This window comes from Dysidea avara, chromosome 10, assembly GCF_963678975.1.
Source record: "Dysidea avara chromosome 10, odDysAvar1.4, whole genome shotgun sequence".
Lineage (NCBI taxonomy): Eukaryota > Metazoa > Porifera > Demospongiae > Dictyoceratida > Dysideidae > Dysidea > Dysidea avara.
This window is the reverse complement of record NC_089281.1, coordinates 5,932,967-5,953,886: the sequence shown is the minus strand read 5'-3', so window position 1 is coordinate 5,953,886 and position 20,920 is coordinate 5,932,967. Positions and strand designations below refer to the sequence as shown.

The following is a 20,920-nucleotide window of genomic DNA, read 5'->3' as shown; positions in this document are numbered from 1 at the left end:
ACCTTGAAATATTTATTTAAAAGCTTTCAGAGACAGTGCTGCAGGAGTAGCACTGACGGTCCACTGGTATCCTGTACCAGGAGTTACAAGTAATAAAGTAATTACTTAGTTAGCTAAGTACAATTGAGAATTACATTGGTTATTGCTATTAAAGAAAGTCAAAGTTAGGCATTCTTGGGTGCTTGTTACAGTTCTTGGGTGCTTGTTACAGTTGATGCAAGGACACAAGAAGGAGTAGCTACATTTGTTATCTGAATTGAAGTTAATAAAAAGTGATTCCAAAGGTGAGTACGTAATATTTTTGCTTGATTGTAACGACATTGAGATCTAAATAACAGGGAGGTGATTCCAAATTCTTGGCAGTCTGTTGACATAGAAACATGATTTTTAGTAATGTTGTCTGAAGATCTGGTTTGATTCAATTTTCAGTGTTTTTTTTTTTTTAATGTTTTTTCAATTTATTTAAACAGGGAAGGTAGCATCAGCAAAGCTGTTTTTCAGCTACGCCCTGTATACAGCATACATGCATAAAACTACATACATTTACAAATTAATATTAACTACAATTATATTGTTCTAAATAGCTACTCCTGAATTGAAATAAAGTTGATGCGTGATACAAAGCAGCTGGCAGAGCGTTCCACAATATAGTACCTCTGTAATATAGGCTTGTGAGTGGCAAGTTGAGTGTTTCCAGTAGCAGAAGTGATGTTGAAGCCTGGATGAGGTGATTTTTAAAACTCTTGATGAAGAACATAATATAATGTCACTTAAGTCAAATGTATACATTAATGGTAGTAACTGTAATTTAAGAAGACGAGTCTTGTAGTCGCTGGTAAAATCGTTTAGTATATACTTGGTTGTTCGGCGTTGAACTTGTTCAAAAAGGCGCATGTGTTTGATGGCGGCCACTACTGCGGCCATTTTATGTCTGTGACGCAATTTCGGCATAAAGCTACGAAGTCGAAAAAACATTTTCGCACGTGACCTGTCCAGATGGGCGTTTTAGTACCGAGTAGTGGTGTAACCCGAAGGTAAAAGCATCGTATCGACTATGACTGCAAGGGAAGAAGGTGCAATTTCCCAAGGGATACCCCAAACACGTAAGTATGCACCACAGTTACAGTTACAGTTACTACAAAGGGTGTCACCTACGTGACACCCTTTGTAGTAACTGTAACACCCGATTTCAACAAAGGGTGTCACGTAGGTGCACGCTAGGTAGATCTGTGACCACGGTTAAAATCGAGAATCTTTGATTTAGCAGCGGCAATTTCAATATCCTCTCTAGGAGAATATTTATGGCGAAGAGCTGCCAAGAATGGTGTTTGGACTTTTGAACATTATGTTGGCAAGACATTTTTCATTATTAATTGTGTGTGTGTGTTTTGTTTTTTGTTAATTGTACTCCTTGCCATGCCCACCTGTGGGGCTTTTTATGCCCTATTTTTGTGGTAGCATGTGTCCGAGGACATTTGATTGTAACTGTTTGTGTCATCAATAATACTGATGGTTCTTCTCTCCTTGACCTGCCGAAATTTCACTTTGACCTGTGACTAAGAGCCTTTTTCTATCTTTGACCAGTACGAGACTTAGCTTGAGACTTAGTGATGATATTTCAGTACTTTTCGATTGTGGGTTGGAAATTTTGACCGTAGACTTGACTCGGCCTTGACCTTTGACTTAGACCGCGGTCACAAATCTACGTACAGTGAGTGCCTGTCTGTCACCCCCTTGTTATAACCATTATAATTACAAGCCAAATATTTTTTTTAATGATGAACAAGGTGTATACAAAATAAAAGCAAGTGGATCCTCGGACAACATGCGACCGCACAACTGACCGGTAATTGGGTCAGCACGCGGGCATGGCAAGGAAAAGGAAAATTATTTACACACACACACACATACAGAAAAATTAATTACACACACAAAAATTAATTACAAAACAGATTTAGTAAATTTAAAAGCATAAATCAAATTTCTCCTGTGGTGACAAAGAAGCTTGTTAAATCCCCACTATGTCCACTCCTCCTACTAGATTTCTACGAAAGCATACAATTACAAACTGCTGTGACCAGTCAAAATGTCAGTAGATGCTGAATCCTCAGTCAGTATATGAGGATTAATCTGACAAGGGTACAAAAGTGTGGCCACAACTCACCAATCAGATTTGAGAATGCCACTGACATCAGGTTTTCATGCAGCTAGAACTCACCTTTGTCACCGGGCTTACTGGTCAATGGCCTTGGACGTTTCTTTATAGTATACCTGTACCACAGCTTAAGCGTCGAGTTCATGCATTGTGATTGCATTAATGCATGTATAACATCATAAAGGTGACTGGCTGAGCAATTGTTTTCACACATCCCTTGAATTCTATTTTATTGCTTCTTGTTATCATACAGTACAATAGTACTGTATAGTAGGCAGTGTTGGGCAAGTTACTTTGTAAAAGTAACTAGTTACATATTACATATTACTTGCAACAGAACTATTTAGTTACAGTTACATATTACCCATAAAATAAAGTAACTGTAATAATATTACATATTATATTACTTTGTGTCCACAGCCTTAAGCTGTCACGTGTGAAACTACCACCTTATCACGTGACATGATTGCGTTGTTGGACAATGTGCAAACCTTGGTTATAAGTAAGAAGCTAGTGAATAAGCTTTATTCAGTAGGCCTCGTTACTTCGTTGTGGTTAGGCGTTACTCAGAGGATTACTAACGAGATTAGTAACTTCGTTACTTTTAATAATAATATTACGTCATATTAGACTCGTTACAGTAATTATATTACTTAGGTAACGCGTTACGTTTGTAAGTAAAGTATCTTGCGTTATATTACCTGTTTTCATAGCGTATTTCGTTATATTACTTTGTTACCACAAAAGTAATAATATTACGTAACGCGTTACATAAGTAGCGTGTTACTCCCAACACTGATAGTAGGGACCACAAATGACAAAGGAGAAGGCGTGTCCCATGAAAAAACAGCACCCAAAAACCAGCCTCCCCAGACGATGATGAGGCAGTATTGGTTAGGCAAAATTAAGCCCAAACAAGCCTTCGGATCGACCCGAAATGCTTTCAACAAGTTGCTACGGAATTAAAAAGATTATTTAACAGAATTTTCTAGTGACTGAGTAGCTGACTGACTGATTCCTTCAGACAAGCGTAACTTGACAATGGCTTAGGCTATGGTCTTGATTTTTTCACTGTTCGATATTGCTTCGGCCCGAGAGGTGCCTTTTGGCATACCGCAGTATGTACAATGCATCCTTCATGGACTTCCCAGTGTCCTCCTTTGTGTCCCATTCATCTTTGCTGACAGCGAAAAGTGTCAATTTGGTGGTAGCACGTGATGGCTTCCCTTTGTAACCGAAATTGTCTGTATTTCCCATAGTACAGTGTAGCTACTTAGATTGCAGAGGTGCTTTTCGAACAGTTCTTGATTCATGATGTTGTGTAACGGGTTGAACATAGCTGACAATGAAGTGTAGTGGATACTTCACTTTTCAGACAATAATTGATATAACTGGGGCACGCAGTGCCATTTCTTTCTTTTGATGTGGTATGGGTGGGTTCACCAATCATAATAATTATTTACAAAAAAAGTTAACAAACAAGCAAACAAAAAATATTGGACTAGAGTAGAGACCATAGCACATTGATAAAAAGTACTAAAACCAGCAAATTAAATGTTGACCTTCAATATCATTCCTATGGTCTCGTGCAGCGAATTGAATGGCTATAGGCCTGGGTGACAGCGAAAAGCTATATACAATCCCCAGTGTGTTCAAGATACGGAAATGCATAGTAGGGATATAGCACTTCTTATTGTTTTAATATCATCCAGCTTGTTTCAGTACTTTTTATCGACGGGCTATGGTCCCTACTCTAGTTAATAATTCCAAAGAATTTTGTGTACTTGTCTATAGTAACAGAGGAGTGGATGGCCAAAATTTCAGCCTTTTGTGATGAATAGATAGCGTTAGACAGTTGGAACACTTGATTTTACTAGGGCTGTACCGATACAATATCACATTTTATACCTGTTACCGATATCCGATATTTATTGTCTATTTCCGATACAAGTTTTTAGTGCTGTACACCAGTGTTCAAATAACCGGTTATTAACCGGTGTTGTCTAGGTCAGCCAATAACGGGTAAGTAGAATTCTAGGAAAACGGGAACAGAAAGCAGAAACGGGAACAACTAGCGGAAAATGCCTGATAAAAAGGTCATCATGCCATTATAAAGGTTGAATTTTATAGCACAATGCTTCTTTGCAATAGAGCTGTCAAAAAATGTTTTGTTACCTATCCCACCAGAGATCCACACTGATGGCCTGTGAAGTGATGGGCTATAGCTGTCATAGATTAGGTATATAGACTAGCTAAGTCATCAACATTGAAAGTTAGCTACTCCTTTGAAACCATAAATTTATATCAATGTAACATATAATTAAAAGTTTACAAAAGGATTCTGATTAACTGACAGTACCTGCATATAGATGAGGGATGTTGTACCTGCAACCTCAGGAAAATGTCATGTGATGGGCATGTGGCAGCTGAAGTATGTGTAGGTGCATGGCTCCAATGAAGAGATTAAGGACTATATACGAGAAGTCACGGGGCTCTTGAAGCTTGACAAGCATACCAGTGCTGCATGCATACTCCCATCATATGACTTCTTATCTGGAAGCAGTATAGGTGCAGTTTTCGAAGCCTATAATAGGCACTGCCAGTTAACTAGAGTACTTTGTGAATCTCAGTTTTCATATCAGTATTATTTTAATGTTTAATAGTTGAATATTTAAAAAAATTATGGTTTCAAAGGAGTAAATAACTTTCAATGTTGATGATTTAGCTAGTCCATATACCTAATCTATGACAGCTATAGCACATCAATTCACAGGCCATCAGTGTGGGTCCCTGGTGGGATAGTTGGCAAAACATTTTTGACTGTTCTATTACAGTATTTTAATGCAGGTGACTGCTCTATTAGAGTGTTTCAATCGTTTTAGCGAAAGGATCCAAACAATGCTGCAAAGAAACATTGTGCTGTAAAATTCGACCTGTCCAATCTGTATAATGGCATGATGACCTTTATCAAGTGTTTTCTGTGAGTCATTTCCATTCCCGCTTTCTGTTCCCATCTCGTTCCCATTTTCCTTGAATTCTACTTACCCGCCAATAACCGCTGAAGAAACCTTTAAACGGGTTATTGCCCACCCACTTGGTAAACCATTAATTACCCCTGCTAACAAGTGTTAACATCATAACATAACCTCAAAGCATGTGTAAATATGTGATTGTATTAACTGCTATTGCAAGACAGGATGTTGATGGTCACTTTGGTACCACCCTAGACCTTCCAGCAGGCTTGTTGAGTACATATTATGTCTGCCAATATACACACAAACCAATTAACCAGTAATAATAGTTAGACACCAAGACCAAGGGAACTAAGCAGTTTAGAACCCCGATGCCTGAGGCTGTAGCGTCCCGAGCACAGCGAGGGCGCTACTAAGGGCCTGAGAGGTTACTAAATCACTTAGTTCCCATTGGTCGTGGTATCTAACTTATTTAGACTACGGTTTAAAGTACGTACCTTTATAGCCAGAACATGAGTGTGGGGTGAAAGAGCAATGCAGAACAGCAGAACAGTTTCTTCCTGAAGTCCTTACAGCGCCCACAAAAATAATTATTTGACTGGTAACCAGAGTAACGGCTAGAGCTACAGTAGATATGCCGCTTAGTCTACTATTTGTCCTGAATTATTTGCGGAACACGGAGTAGAAGAGTGTTACAGTATCATCAAGTACTGCAGTGTGCCTTTCAAGTTATAATTATTTTTCATGTACAAAATTGCTTGAGGGCGGGTTACTAAGTGAATATGTGTAGGTGACTAAGTGAGCATGTCAGGTGACTAAGTGATTTAGTAAACCTGTAAATGAGTCATACCATAGTCTAAATATTGGTAGGCAATTAACTGGTGACAAAAAATTTGTAGGTGTACAGCACTACAAGTTTTCTAATGAACCGATATCATATACCGAGCCAATACTTCAAAGTTGAACAAATATGCGTTAGTCATGGCTGACACAAAAGGTTTTTATCCAAGCTTTTGTCAGTGCAGATCACAAAAAAAGAACAAAAAAAATCAACCATTAAAAACCAAAAAAATGGTGCAAAAAAAACCTCAGAGAAAAGGAAAAAAACTTACCCAGCTTGGTACTTGAACCCAGTCGAACTCAGGCTACAGTCAGGCACTCTATCATAAGTCACTTTGGAATATAAGGTGCTTTTCATGGTACTTCTACTACTTTCATAGTGCATAGCTATAACTTGAGTGAAATATCTGTATTGTAGGCTTGCAATCCGATACTCATAATATCGGTATCAGTACTGCCCTAGATTATACATCCTAGACAAACTAGCTGTGCTGTCTGCCTAGTATGTTTACAGGAATAAATTTGATTTGTACAGCAGCAATACAGAAAATAAATTACAGGCTCTTATTTAATCGATCATAACTCACGACTGAAACAAGCATGTTCATTATGATCTGGAAAATCGATCCGGTCATCTCTGTGCGGACAAAAACAAAGTCATTCCAATTGTGAAATAATGATGGTAAACTTTATTTCTACCCAATCGTAGATAAGCACCCATAACTCGTAGAGCTGTATGTACACAAAACAAAGATTTGCTTACTCCCCATGAAAAGGGAAGTCTGATAGTATAACATATAAGTTTTATTGATTTGAGCTTAATTTGTCTAGTGCATACTGATGCAATTAAAACATGCATAAATTTATGTAGCATGTGTGTTTTACCTAGTTTATTTCAGTACGATTTTATTGTAACAAAGAAATTTGCGAGAACTGATGGTTTTTACTCGGTGGGTCACAAATGTTATAAGGCTTTGCATTATATTTCTGGTGCAGAGCCCCAGATCCTTGCGGTCTGGGGCGAGACTAATGGGAGAACATATGGTGGAGTTTGGCCTTCATAAGTGCATAGCTGTCATTTGAACACCAATGATCACTGATGGCTTGTGATGAATCTAATGGGCCTGCAAGACATCACCCGGTAAGTAATTTGGTGCAAGGTTCTAGGTTCCAAATCTGGTTGGCGACTGCTGTTTTTTCTTGAGTAAGAAGCCTACTCAGCTTTAAAATCGGGGTATGATTGTTAAGTGTATTGTAGCCGAAAGAGGGCGTAATGAATTTAGCAGACTGGACTTATGAACTAGACTCACAAACTGAGCTTTGTAACTATAATCGAGGCATTATCTATAGGGAGTTTGTGAAATTCAGAATACAGAATACCAATTATCTTTTGCAGATTATACAAATAGTTATTTACTCTTACAGTAATTATACTTTATTTACCTTGTAACTGCTCTGCTTGGCACACCACAGCGATGGATAAATAGCAGCTGGGCGAGCATTAAATAGGATGAGCACATAGCCAATTATCCTAGAACGATCTACCTTCACTAAACTTATCTACCTACACTACTTGGTTCAAACTTGAAGAACTTTTTTTTACAAACACAACCACATACTGGACTCAACTAACTTAATTTGGTCGACACGGTTGGATGGACGTGGAGAGGCCAGCTGGTTTGTCCTAAGAGGTCTTTTAGTTTTGTAACAATATCAATAATATAAGTAAGTTTAACATAGGTAGATCGCTCTAGGAGGATTGGTTGTGTGCTCATCCTATTTAATGCTTGCCCAGCTGCTGCTTATCTATTACCGTGGTGTGTCATGCAGAGCTGTTACAAGGGAAATAAAGTAAGAGTACGTATCTGTAATAGTTGTAACACAGTCGTGAGAGTTTGCCTGATATGTATGCCCAGAGCTGCAGGCCCGAGGGCTGAGGGCATGCATATTAAGTAAAATCCTGAATGCCCCATGTTACACAGCTAATATGTAACACTTCCCATCTGTATCAGGCTGATAGCCTGCACAGGATAATCAATCACCCAAGTGCAACCACTGGTAGGACATATGCATGCCTAAAAATTTGATTATGGGTCAGCAGCTGTGGTCACATTCGGTTGTGATGAACAGACAAATCCATGGAGAATTTTGGTTATGCAAGTTTAATATTATAATGAATCAATACGGAGTTTACTAAAGGCTAAGCTTACTTGTAGAGTGGTTACTTCATGCAGAGTGGTAACTTTGTGATGGGGATGTGGTCTATATTGAATAATCAAATTCTCCAATAGGAAATTGCATTGTAATCAAGTGTTACTATTGTAACATTTGAGCATTACTTTCAGGTGAAATGGTATAGAGTAATTCAAGGGCTTTATATAGTGTGCTATAGAGATTATGGGTGCAAATGACTGCTTTTTGCATTTATTATATAAGAAAAAAATGGAAATTTTCAACTAGAGTAGAGACAATGTAGTACCGCCGCAATAAAAGTACTGAAACAAGCTGGATTGGAGTTGTATGTGATGTCCAGATACTGTAAAACAATAAGAAGTGAATATCCCTACTGTGCTAAATGTACAGTAGGGACATTCACTTCTTATTGTTTTACAGTATCTGGACACACCTAATCCAGCTTGTTTCAGTACTTTTTATTGCAGCAGTACTACTACTCTAGTTGAAAATTCCCACTGTACTTGTTTGTGGGCTTTTCTTGGTCACTATTAATTAATTAATTGATGAGGGCCGCTGTGATAGAGAAGCTGAATGGAGTGACACTCACCTGACTGACTGACTGTTATCACCTGATTTTTATTTTGTTATTTGTATCACTACATGACACGTCATTGAGGTCACTACATGTTTTGTTGTATAAATAGGGCATTTAAATGTATATTGTTGCCTTCCAAATTAACCCTCAATAAAGTGAACTGTTAAGCTGCGATTCTTCCTCGGATTCTTCTTGCCCTGATTCCTCTGGCGGCTGGCGTGCTGTTACACCTGGTGACAGGAGTGGTCGATTCGTTCTACGGCTACTAAGCTTGCTAGCTAGCTCACGTATGCTGCGCTCGGGTAGGAGCTACCAACCTGAGACAGAACCAGCAATGTCAGAAGTAGCAGAGCTACTGAAGGCCTGGATGGAGGAATCCCGCAGACAAGAGGAGAACCGTAGAGAAGAACGAGAACTCTTCGAGAAGGCACGACTAGAGGAACGTCGCCAATATGACGAAGAGAGACGCCTTGAACGGGAAACCAGCAGGAGGCACTATGAAGAAGTAGTTCGAGGGCTAACCGAGGGAAGGCCGCGTCGTGTAGAGGTGGGACCAGAGTCGCTAAAGCTTACAAAACTGGCTGAGAATGATGACATCGAAGCTTTTCTCACCACCTTCGAGAGAGCTGTGGAAGCCCATGGCGTGGACAGAGACAAGCGGGCAGCAATTCTAGCCCCTCAACTTACTGGGAAGGCACGATTGGTTTATGCTGCAATGAGCGACCACGACGCAAAGGACTATGACAGAGTGAAAGCAGCCATTTTTCGTCGTTACGACATCAATGAAGAGACCTACCGACGACGATTCCGTGATGTGAGGCCAAAGGAGAATGAAACTCCTGTGGAGCTTGTTATCCGTATCCAGGATCTGGCAGAAAAGTGGCTGAAGGGACGTACAGATTGCCAGGCAGTGGTCGAAGAGTTGGTGAAGGAGCAATTTGTGGAGGTCCTGCCTGAGGAGATTAAAGTATGGGTCAAGGAGAGGAAACCGCGGACTAGTGAGGAAGCTGGTCGACTGGCTGAGGACTACAGACAAGCCAGGAAGCGGGATCTTTGGGTTCCTGGTATGGAGCCAAAGAAAAGCAGCCAAAGGACATGTTTTACCTGTAAGCAACCTGGTCATCTGGCGAGAGACTGCCCTACGAAGGTGGCAACAGGAGTGTCCTCAAAAGGGGAGGATGCTACGAAGGGAGAGACTGCTGTAAAGGGAGAGAGGAAGAAACGGGAGGACAAGCCCTTAGTATGTTACAATTGTGGAGGTAGGGGGCATACGTCAAGGCAATGCCCAAGTGGCTCATTTTATTGTGGGGCAAGGAGTCCTTACAAATCCTCTAAGAGTAAGTTTTTGAGTAGGTGTGAGGGTATGGTGGAAGGTCAGTTGGTATCTGATATTGTATTAGATACTGGTTGTTCTAGGACCTTAGTCCATAGTGACCTTGTCAGTGACGAGAAGCTGAGACAGGGTGAGGCTGTTACAGTCCAGTGTGCTCACGGGGATACTGTGGTGTATCCTCTTGCCAATGTGGAGTTGGAAGTGCATGGACAGGCTGTGTCAGTGGAGGCTGCGGTATCAGAGACTTTACCACAGTCCGTGTTGTTGGGGACAGATGTTCCTGAGCTGTTGAATTTGTTGAGAGCCAATGATGGTGGACAGGCCCTCATGGTGGTTACTAGGCGTCAGGCCCTAGCACAAGCAGCCCAGTTAGAGCAAGGGGAATCAACCGATTCTTCCAGTAGTGTAGAGCCTGTACAGGAACCTGAGGTAGCCACGGGACAACCGGAGGAGCAAATGAGTGTTTCTCCTAGTGTGGATAGCAACGAGCAGTCTGTGTTGTCAAGTGAGTTTGATTTTGGTGATGACATGTTTGTTGATGATAGGGCTGTAAGATCAAAGAAGTCACGATCAGACAAGAGGAAGGACCGGTATGAATGGGCATGTCTTAAGAGGCTTCAAGAAGATATCCCCAATGTGAATCAGTCTAAACAGGAGCTGCGTAAGCTGCAGGATGAGGTTGCGGGCATTCGGGATATGAGGGGGAGAAGCCCTAAGCAGTTTGTTGAGCAAGATGGTCTGCTGTATCATGTGTGGACCCCGAAGAAAAAACCAGGGGAAGCTGTAGAACAACTGGTTTTACCAGAGCAGTTCCACCAGATAGTGTGTAAGTTGGCTCACACTATCCCACTAGCAGGTCACCTTGGTAGAGACAAGACTGTTAAGAGAATCAGTAGACGGTTCTTTTGGCCAGCTCTATTCCGTGATGTGGCAGACTACTGTCGCCGATGCCCTGAATGTCAGCGTACTGCAAAGGGAAGCCATCGGAGAGTACCTCTAATACCTCTACCAATAATGAAGGAGCCTTTTGAGCGTATAGCTTTGACATTGTTGGTCCTCTGCCCCGCAGTAGAAGAGGTAACCAGTATATATTGGTAGTGTGCGACTATGCTACTAGGTATCCAGAGGCCATGCCTCTTCGTTCCATTGATGCAGGTACAGTGGCAGAGCACCTGATCCAGTTATTTGCTCGTGTGGGCATTCCAAGAGAGATTCTGTCGGATCAAGGCACCAACTTCATGTCGCAACTTCTTAAGGAGTTGTACAACCTCTTGCGGATACACCAGATCCGTACATCTCCTTACCATCCGCAGACTGACGGATTGGTAGAGAGGTTCAATAAGACCCTGAAGTCGCTCTTGAGGAAGCTTGTTAATAAGGAGGGACGAGACTGGGACAGGCTGCTTCCTTACATTTTGTTCGCTTATCGTGAGGTTCCCCAGGACACAACAGGATTCTCCCCATTTGAGCTTCTATATGGAAGAGAAGTTAGAGGTCCACTCGATGTGCTTAAAGAAGTGTGGGAAGCCGACAAGAAGAGTGATGAGAGTGTTGTGTCACATATTCTCTTAGTACGTGAACGGTTGGAGGAGATGACTGAGCTGGTGGAAGAGAATGTTAGAGCAGCACAGGGGCAGCAGAAGAAGTGGTATGATCAGACAGCTAGGCAGAGAGAGCTACAACCAGATGAGGAGGTACTTGTGTTGTTACCTACTAGTAGTAATAAGTTGTTAGCTCAGTGGCAAGGGCCATATCGCATACTACGCAGGGTAGGTAAGGTGAATTATGAGGTGTTGATGCCAAATAAGAGGAAGAGGAAGAATGTATTTCATGTAAATATGCTGAAGAAGTGGTATCCACCAGTAGCTACAAGTTTTTGGTCAGTAGAACAAATGGACATGGAAGAGGAGTTCATGCCCACATGGAAGTGTGAGGGTAGTGATGCTCCTATTGTAAGTGACCAGCTGTCTAAGCAACAGTTGAGGCAGTTGTATGACTTGCTGGCGAAGTTTAAGATGGTGATGAGTGGTAAATGTGGACGGACTTCAGTCTGTCAACACCACATTCACATTAGAGGAGATACTCCAGTCCGTCAGCAGCCATACCGGTTGCCACATGTGTATAGAGAAGCTGTAGAAAAGGAAGTAGAGACGATGCTGGCTGAGGGCATTATTGAGCCCTGTAGCAGTGAATGGGCCTCACCAGTTGTGGTTGTTAAGAAGAAGGACAACACCATCCGGCTGTGCGTGGATTACAGAAGACTTAATGCTGTGACACGGGTTGATGCTTACCCAATGCCATGGGTGGATGATATCCTGGACCAGGTGGGTCAGGCTAGATACATATCCACTCTAGACCTGGCGAAGGGATATTGGCAGGTGCCAGTTGCTGTAGAGGATCGTCCCAAGACTGCTTTTATCACACCCCAGGGGTTATATCAGTTCCGTATGATGCCATTCGGTCTGTGTGGGGCACCGGCTACATTCCAACGCATGATGGATCATGTTATTAGAGGAATGAACAAGTTTGCCAGTGCCTACCTCGACGACCTCATTGTGTTTAGCAGCTCATGGGAAGATCACCTGGAACACCTCCAGGCAGTGTTGAAGCGTCTTCAGTCATTGGGTTTGACAGCTAAACCTTCTAAGTGCCAGTTGGCTATGACAGAGTGTAAGTATTTAGGGCATGTGGTGGGGAATGGAGTGGTGAAGCCAGAGAGGGGCAGGCTTCAAGCAATAGCCCAGTTTCCGCTTCTGACAACCAAGAAGCAAGTGCGATCCTTCCTTGGATTAACTGGCTACTATAGACGTTTTATTCCTCACTATGCCACTATTGCTACACCTCTCACCAACCTCACCAGGAAGTCAGTTCCGGAACATGTGAGTTTAGATGATGAAGGTAGCAAGGCCTTTAGTAAGCTAAAGGAAATAATGTTGTCATCTGCTGTTTTGAAAAATGCAGACTTCACTAAATCTTTTATTTTGTAGACAGATGCCTCCGAAGTAGGGGTTGGAGCTGTCCTGAGCCAGCAGGATGATCAGGGACATGATCACCCAGTATCCTTCTTTAGCAAGAAGCTTCTACCTAGAGAGCAGCGGTTCTCGACAGTTGAGAAGGAGTGTTTGGCTGTCAAATTGGGTATTGAAGCTTTTGAAGTTTACTTGCTGGGCAGAGAGTTTGTGATTCAGACAGATCATAGAGCCTCTGTTGAAATTTCATTTCATTTCATTTTGAAATTTCATTTTTTTTTTTTTGCCTACACCTACTCAATGTAATTTCATTTCAAAATCCCCACCAAGTCTAGTAACATACTTTAACAAAGCCATAATACGTACAGTACAACTTCCCAACATTACCTATGACCAAATTTCTCAAGTTGAAATTATATTTAATTAATTTTAAATTATATTTAATTAACCCTTCGAGGACCAAATTAATTTTCAAGTATGGAGGAACACGTAACTTTGTGTTATAAGAAAGGTGGTGGCCTTCTGCAAAACGAAGACTTGGGAGGATTAACTTATTGGTAATTTCATACACAACAATAATATCATAACAGTTGTGTTCAACACAAAACAGTACTTGTGATATGACGTGAAGAACCGGCAATGTCATCTCCACTGAATGTCCGCTTTGTTATCCCACATATGTAATACTTTATTTATGAGTGAGGTCATGATCTGCAGCAACCATGCTTGAATCTAATAATCCAAGTACACAAGGGACATTACAGCTGTGCCCGGCCTACTATTGATGTATACATACCAAGCACCAAGGTCTGGCGTAGCTGCCATTTACAGCAATAGTCTACTTCATATATATGCTTTGTGCGTACCATTCTACAAGCAGTCCATCTTCTAATGGCAGGTGACTTCTTATCTACAATGGAGAACAGCACACTTAACTAGGCTTAAGCCAATTATGCTTTGAAAATTTCCTATTATGCTTTTGAGTAGTGCTCAAGAATCCAGCCTATTATGCTCAAAATTATGCTCTCAAAATCAAGATTATCCTTGAGAGCTGACTGTTTTATTAGAGTATATCTGCATTTCCTGACTGCTGTATTAGAGTAAGTGACTGCTCTATTAGAGTATCTCGATGTTATTTTCATAAAGTGTGAATAATCAGTCATTATACAACCAAGTACTAAAGATAATGCGAAATGTGGTTTAAATTACATCATAAATAATGAATAATGAATGAATGAATAAATAATGTTTGAGAATACTACAAGGCCTAAGGCTTCGTGGAATAGAATCCATGTTGTATGAAGAGACAATCGTATAATGGGTGGGTGTTTTCGTGGGGGTGATAGAAATGTACGACAATTCTATTTAATGCTGATCAAAACAGTTAGCACATGACGCCCACTAGACAAGCGAACTACTGTTGATTTGTGTTTGAAAGTGGGCGACAGCGACTATTTCGATTGGAAGACGAGTGGTTGCTACGCCTGCTTAATAAACAACATGATTGGAAGTTGCTACTAATCGCTGGAGGTTTAGTTTGTGTTGGTTAAAACAGTTTAATAGTCTTGTTTCTTTAGTCTCGCGTAACTAGGCTACCTTCACTCGTGTATGGGATGGGAGAAAGCCTCACTTGGCAGGCCATTGTGCAAAGAAGATGCAGTTTCCAGCTGGTAAGTTTGTGTGATGATGCATAGCTCTCCACTTGAAGCCTTTAGTGCCAGGAGTGCCAAGACTGATATGGGCCCTGAGAAAACTACAAAAATATTCACTGCCAAATTGCATCCCACATACTGAACGCTGATGGAGAGAACAAACACAACATACACAAAATGTACCCTTAGGCTGATAATTGCTGTGTGCATGATTGTGCTTGCTATTAACTGTTATTATTATATGTAGCTATAGTCTGTCGCCGTCAGCAATGCTTCACATACTTGTGCACACTGACATATCCATGAAATTCTGGTATTGCATTTCAGCCACATTTATTCTCCAATTTTTGGTCTTGCAGCATATCCACAGTATCATGTGATCATTTTAGTACAAATGACCCAGCTCATGCTAAATATATGCATAACTCAGATATCAGTTGTAGGTGACAGACAGTTGAAATACTCTGCTTTTACCGTGGTCTACTCTTGGCAACTCCAGCCATGTCTCAATCCAGCGCTCTAACTCTAATCCATCCTCATTTAAACATATCATGTAACACTAATTGTGTACAATTGCATAAAATTAATGTAATAAGTATTCGTTGGATGTTTAAGCTTTCCTGCTTGTAGGCATCAGATTCAATACCATTATTCTCACAATTTAAAGTGCAATCTCACATCCTCACATCTCCATCGTTGGATAATCACTGATTATAATTGCATACTAATACATCCCTATGTTTATGTGCCAGTCAATTCCTATAGAATTGTATTGCTGTGCATCTTTTCTACCTGCACACACTGTGTTGGCCATGCACTGTTTGTACATGCTCTATTAGTAGGTTGTCCTGTTGGTGATTGTACTTGGTTGTATTTGCCCCGGGCCTAGAGAAATAGTAAAAACAATAACACTGCAAGGTTTTTTGATATGAAATGCAGTAATAATGTGCAGTGTGTTCATGTTGTGCAGTATTTTTGGCGTGTGCATTGTGCATTATAATTAAAATTCTTGAAAATTGTCCTATCATGCTGGCATAATGCTTGATGCTTTTGCTAGCCTATTATGCTCAACATTATGCCGGCATAATTGGCACAAGCCTACACTTAACTACCTACCTGGGACTGAGACATGTGTATTCCAATATGTTGGTGAAACTAACATTGTGAAGTGCGCACACCTGGAGATCAAAACCGTACTGTGCTATGGCTGCTATAGTGTATGGAAGCATAAAAGTAAGACAATAGCACATGTATTGTATGGCTATCAATATGCCAAAGGTTTTTTCTTAAGTGAATTCTGAAGTGAATTCGAGGTGTTTCTGTGAAAGAAGTAGAGCCATAGCTGTAACCACTTCTCCGCTATGCTTGACTGAATGCGTCAGACAGTCAGTAGAAAATTCCATTTAAATAACCTTTTTAAAAATTCTGTAGCAACTTGACAAAGTCAATCTGAAGACATTTTGGGCTAGATTTTACCCAACCAATACTGTCATGTCATCATGAGGGAAATCGAGACAGGTTGTTGGGTGATATAAGGGTGGGTTTGCTGATGAGGTGGTGTTACTTGCTTGCTCAAGAGAGACTGAGTGTGCTGTCATTGAGGTGTATGGACAACTCCTATAAGTAAAGTTGTTTAGTAAAACACAATGCACTTTAGTGCTGATAATTCCAAACTGTCTACAGAATGACTTGTAGCTGAACTCTCTACATGGTGTACTTAATTCCTAAGAACTAAGTGTAAAATTTTATTTTGTTGATAATTCCCTAAGCATTTTTTCGACATGTACATAGATCTACCAATGGAAAATAGAACATTCTCTGTGTGTTCCCTTTGAAGTCATTGAAAAAAAATGTGTGCTCTGAGAGTATTACAAAAGTAATCAAATAAACTATATCTAATCAAAAACAGCCAAGCTGTAAAAAAAGGTGTGGCCCCTAAAAAGGCCAAGGTGAAAAAAGATGTGAAATCCAAAGTGGCGGCCAAGAAATGGCTGTGATGGTAGGGTAATGGTAAAAATTTTAATAACGACAATTCAGGTGAATTTTGTGCCAAGACCAAGCGGCACCAAATTCACCTGAATTGTCATTATTAAAATTTTTACCATTACTCTACCATCACAGCCATTTCTTGGCCGCCACCTTGGATTTCACATCTTTTTTCACCTTGGCCTTTTTAGGGGCCACACCTTTTTTTACAGCTTGGCTGTTTTTGATTAGATATCACTTCTTTTTGTATTTGTATACCCCAAAGCTGGCCATAGGCTGGCTTTGGGGCTTTTTTAACCTATCCTATTTCTTTACCGCAGGAAGAATAAAAAAGACAGAGCAGATTTTTAATACTTCAACTGTTTTTGATTTTATCAGTAATTATATAAATATATTTATTACATGTCTATTATTTCCTACTGGATAACTTGTTCGCAGCTGATCTTTCTACTAAGGGACTTGAAATGTAGCTAAACTTCTCTACAGGTTGATTTGTTTGTAGCTGCATTCTCTACAGGGCGATTTGTTTGTAGAAGAACTCTCTACAGGATATTTCTTTGTCACTGAATTCTCTACAAGGTGACTTGTTTCTAGCTGGCTCTCTACAAGATGACTTCCTCTAGCTGATTCCTCTACAAGGTGACTTGTATCTAGCTGAACTATCTACAGGATGATCTGTTTGTAACTGAAATCTCTACAGGGTGACTTGTTTCTAGCTGATCTCTCTATAGGGTAACTTATTTCTAGCTGAACTCTCTACAGAGTGGGTTCTTTGTAGCTGAACTCTCTACAAGATCACTTCTTCTATCTGATCTCTCTATAGGGTGACCTGATCTCTCTGTAGGGTGACTTTTATCTAGCTGAACACTCTACAGGGTGATTTGTTTGTAGCTGAACTCTCTACAGGGTAATTTATTTGCAGCTAAACTCTATGCAGGATGATTTGTTTGTAGCTGAACTCTCTACAGGATGGTTTCTTTGTAGCTGAACTCTCTACAAGGTGACTTGCTTCTAACTGATCTCTCTACAGGGTGACTTGTATAGCTGAACTCTCTACAGGGTGATCTGTTCATAGCTGAACTCTCTACAGGTTGATTTGTTTGTAGCTGAAATCTCTTGTTTCAAACTGATTTCACTGGCAGCTGAGATCTCTACCGGGCAACTTCTTCTAACTGAGCTCTCTCTTGTTTCTAGCTGTTCTCTCTACAGAGTAACTTGTTTGTATAGCTGAACTCTTTACAGGTGGTTTTTTGGTTGCTGAACTCTCTACACTGTGACTTGTTTGTAGCAAAATTCTCTACAGAGTGACTTGTATGTAGCTGAATTCTCTACAGAGTGACTTACTTGTAGCTGAACATTGTATAAACTATAAAGTGACTTGTCTGTAGCTGAAATCTCTACAGGGTTACTTGTTTGCAGCTAGTCTCTATAGGTTAACTTGTTTGTATAGATGAACTCTCTACAGGGTAGTTTCTTTGTAGCTGAACTCTCTCCACAGTGACTTGTTTGTAGCTGAACTCTCTAGAGAGTGTAGCCAAACTCTCCACAGGGTGCATGACTTGTTTATAGCTGAACTCTCTTCATTGTAACCTGTAATGTTCTGATTCTTCTGAATCACTACAGCGATATATCTGTAACTGAACTCTCTATAGGGTGACTTACTTCTTGCTGAACTGTCTATAAGATTAACTGTTTGCAGCTGAACTCCCTAATAGTCCCTATAGAATAACTTGCAATGTAATAGAATTCTATAATGGAGTAAATAAATTAGCTGAATGCTCTATTAGGGTGACTGTTCTATTAGAGTATCTCGATCTCGCATATGTTACACGTAGTTGGCTTTGGAATCATAACTCAGTGGTTTGTAATCCGATTCTTCTGTACTACTGCAAGGACTTTCTATGATGATTATTCCAGCTACATACTGATTTTCAGCTCATTGCTCTAAGCGGTTTACCTGGTAGACGTGAAAACTAATAGTTTTTTTATTCATAAAAATCGATCGCGTAATTGTGACACAGGTTGGGTTTTGTGTCATATCTCGATGGCCTTTAACTGGATTCCTTTCCAACCACAAAAAGGCACTCCTACAATAGTTACTCCATCTACATAGCAATTTTCAGCTCATTCCTTCAAGCGGTTTACCCTGTGGGCGTGACAGACCTTTGACCTTATTTTACGCAAATAATCGGTCATAACTCAGTGAATGTTCATCGGATTCCTACCAATCTTGGTACTGAAATTCACCTTAATGAGCCCTTTAAGTGTGCCAAATTTCAGCCCAATTGGAGCACGAATTCGTGTTTTATGGCGGATTTTGCAAAGTATGCGAAAAGAAGTAGTAGAAGAAGAAAAAAACGAAGAAAAAAAACCCAAACTTTGGCCGATCATATCTCGGAAATGGATGGAGCGATTTTCTTCAAATTTGGAATGTGGACTCCCCTACCTAGCCGGCACTTCTGTAGCAACTTTGGTTTCAATCGGATAAGGAATCACTGAGCTACAAAGGTGTGAAAATGGCATTTACTTTCTTCCTGTAAATATACTCACGGTGTGGCGTGCCGGCTTCTTGCGCCGCACGACACACTACCGTGTGTCTTGATATAGTATTGTAACTTCTCTAGCTTTGAATCGAGTTAATACCATTATAACCATTTTAGTATTGATCGGTATGGTAGTACGCTCTGCGATTAAGACCCACTTGACCCAATCGTCATCATAATAAGTGCTATGCTAATGTTTGTAATGGCATTTGTGCTGTATGCAACTATAGTGACAACCATGACAATGCCAGAAAATTGATTATTGCACAGCTCTAATGAATGGTCTTGGAGTTATAGCGCTTGATAGTTAGAAGGCTGATAAACTTGATTTGTACAGGGAAATAAATTACAGCTGCTTAGATAGTCGATCATAACTTACGATTGAAACAAGCTACGTGTACGAAGATGGGACTCGGCTCAATCTATGCACCATTAACTGGCAAATCAATCAAGGTATAGTGCTTTCCCTGTACTCTTCCATGTTAACAAAGAAGAAGGCCATTCCAGTTAAGAAATGATGACGGTGAACGTTGTTTTTACTGCATTGTAAATAAACACCATAACTCATGTATCCTTTGCTGTGCTGACACGAAATAAAGATTTTCTTACTATCCATAAACAGGCAGTGTTGGGGGTAACGCGTTTCGTAATAATTATTACTTTTGTGGTAACTAAGTAATGTAATGAAATATGCTGTAATATAACTCTCAAGTTACTTTACACAAATGTAACGCGTTACCGAAGTAATATAGTTACTGTAACAAGTCTAATATTATGTAATATTATTACTACAAGTAACGAAGTTATTAATCTCGTTAGTAATCCACTGAGTAACGCCTAGCCACAACGAAGTAATGAAGCCTACTGAATGAAGCTTATTCACCAGCTTCTTACTTATAACCAAGATTTGCACATTGCCCAACAACGCAATCATGTCACGTGATAAGGTGGTAGTTTCACATGGGACAGCTTAAGGCTGTGGACACAAAGTAATATAATATGTAATATTATGTTAGACTATGGTATGGCTCATTTACAGGTTTACTAAATCACTTAGTCACCTGACATGCTCACTTAGTTACCTACACATGTTCACTTAGTAACCCGCCCTCAAGCAATTTTGTACATGATAAATAATTATAACACGAAAGGCACACTGCAGTACTTGATAATACTGTAATACTCTTCTTCTCCGTGTTCTGCAAACAATTCTGGACAAATAGTTATCTATGAGTAGACTAAACGGTGTATGTACTGTAGCTCTAGGCGTTACTTTGGTTACCAGTCGAATAATTATTTTTGTGGGCACTGTAAGGACTTCAGGAAGAAATTGTTCCGTTGTTCTGCATTGCTCTTTCACCCCACACTCATGCTTTGGCTATAAAGGTACGTATTTTAAACCGTAGTCTAAATAAGTTAGACACCACAACCAACGGGAACTAAGCGATTTAGTAGCCCCTCTGGCCCTTAGTAGCGTCCTGCTACAGCCTCAGGCCATCGGGATTACTAAATCACTTAGTTCCCTTGGTCTTGGTGTCTAACTATTATATAGTTACTTTATTTTCTGGGTACAGTAGACCCTCTGTTATCCGAACCCCTTCGTTCTCAGGCAATGATAAAAGTGTTCGGATAAGTGAATAGTTCGGATAATTGAAGCCCATACATTTATATGCAGAGCTCCATTGAAATACTCTAATAGA

The 20,920-nt window shown here is 40.3% G+C and overlaps 2 protein-coding genes across 4 annotated transcripts in view; both read left to right on the top strand.

Annotated features, from left to right (window-relative positions):
• The first annotated feature begins 962 nt into the window (after positions 1-962).
• LOC136268204 (polyubiquitin-A-like) overlaps positions 963-20,920 on the top strand; it is a 160,188-nt gene continuing 140,230 nt past the window's right edge. For all 3 annotated transcript variants that reach the window (XM_066063483.1, XM_066063482.1, XM_066063484.1), the window contains exon 1: positions 963-1,103. In XM_066063483.1, the coding sequence (XP_065919555.1) occupies positions 1,055-1,103 (49 nt within the window). In that variant the 5' untranslated portion in view covers positions 963-1,054. The remainder of the gene's footprint in view (positions 1,104-20,920) is intronic.
• LOC136268685 (uncharacterized) lies at positions 9,027-10,710 on the top strand. The gene is made up of 2 exons (XM_066064085.1): positions 9,027-10,575; positions 10,625-10,710. Exons 1-2 carry the CDS (start codon positions 9,027-9,029, stop codon positions 10,708-10,710), a joined length of 1,635 nt encoding a protein of 544 aa, XP_065920157.1.

Coding starts and splice junctions, on each gene's coding strand:
- LOC136268685 (XM_066064085.1), top strand. CDS start 9,027: ATGCTGCGCTCGGGTAGGAGCTACCAACCTGAGACAGAACCAGCAATG. Junction 10,576..10,624: donor CGAGCAGTCTGTGTTGTCAA/GTGAGTTTGATT, acceptor TAGGGCTGTAAG/ATCAAAGAAGTCACGATCAG.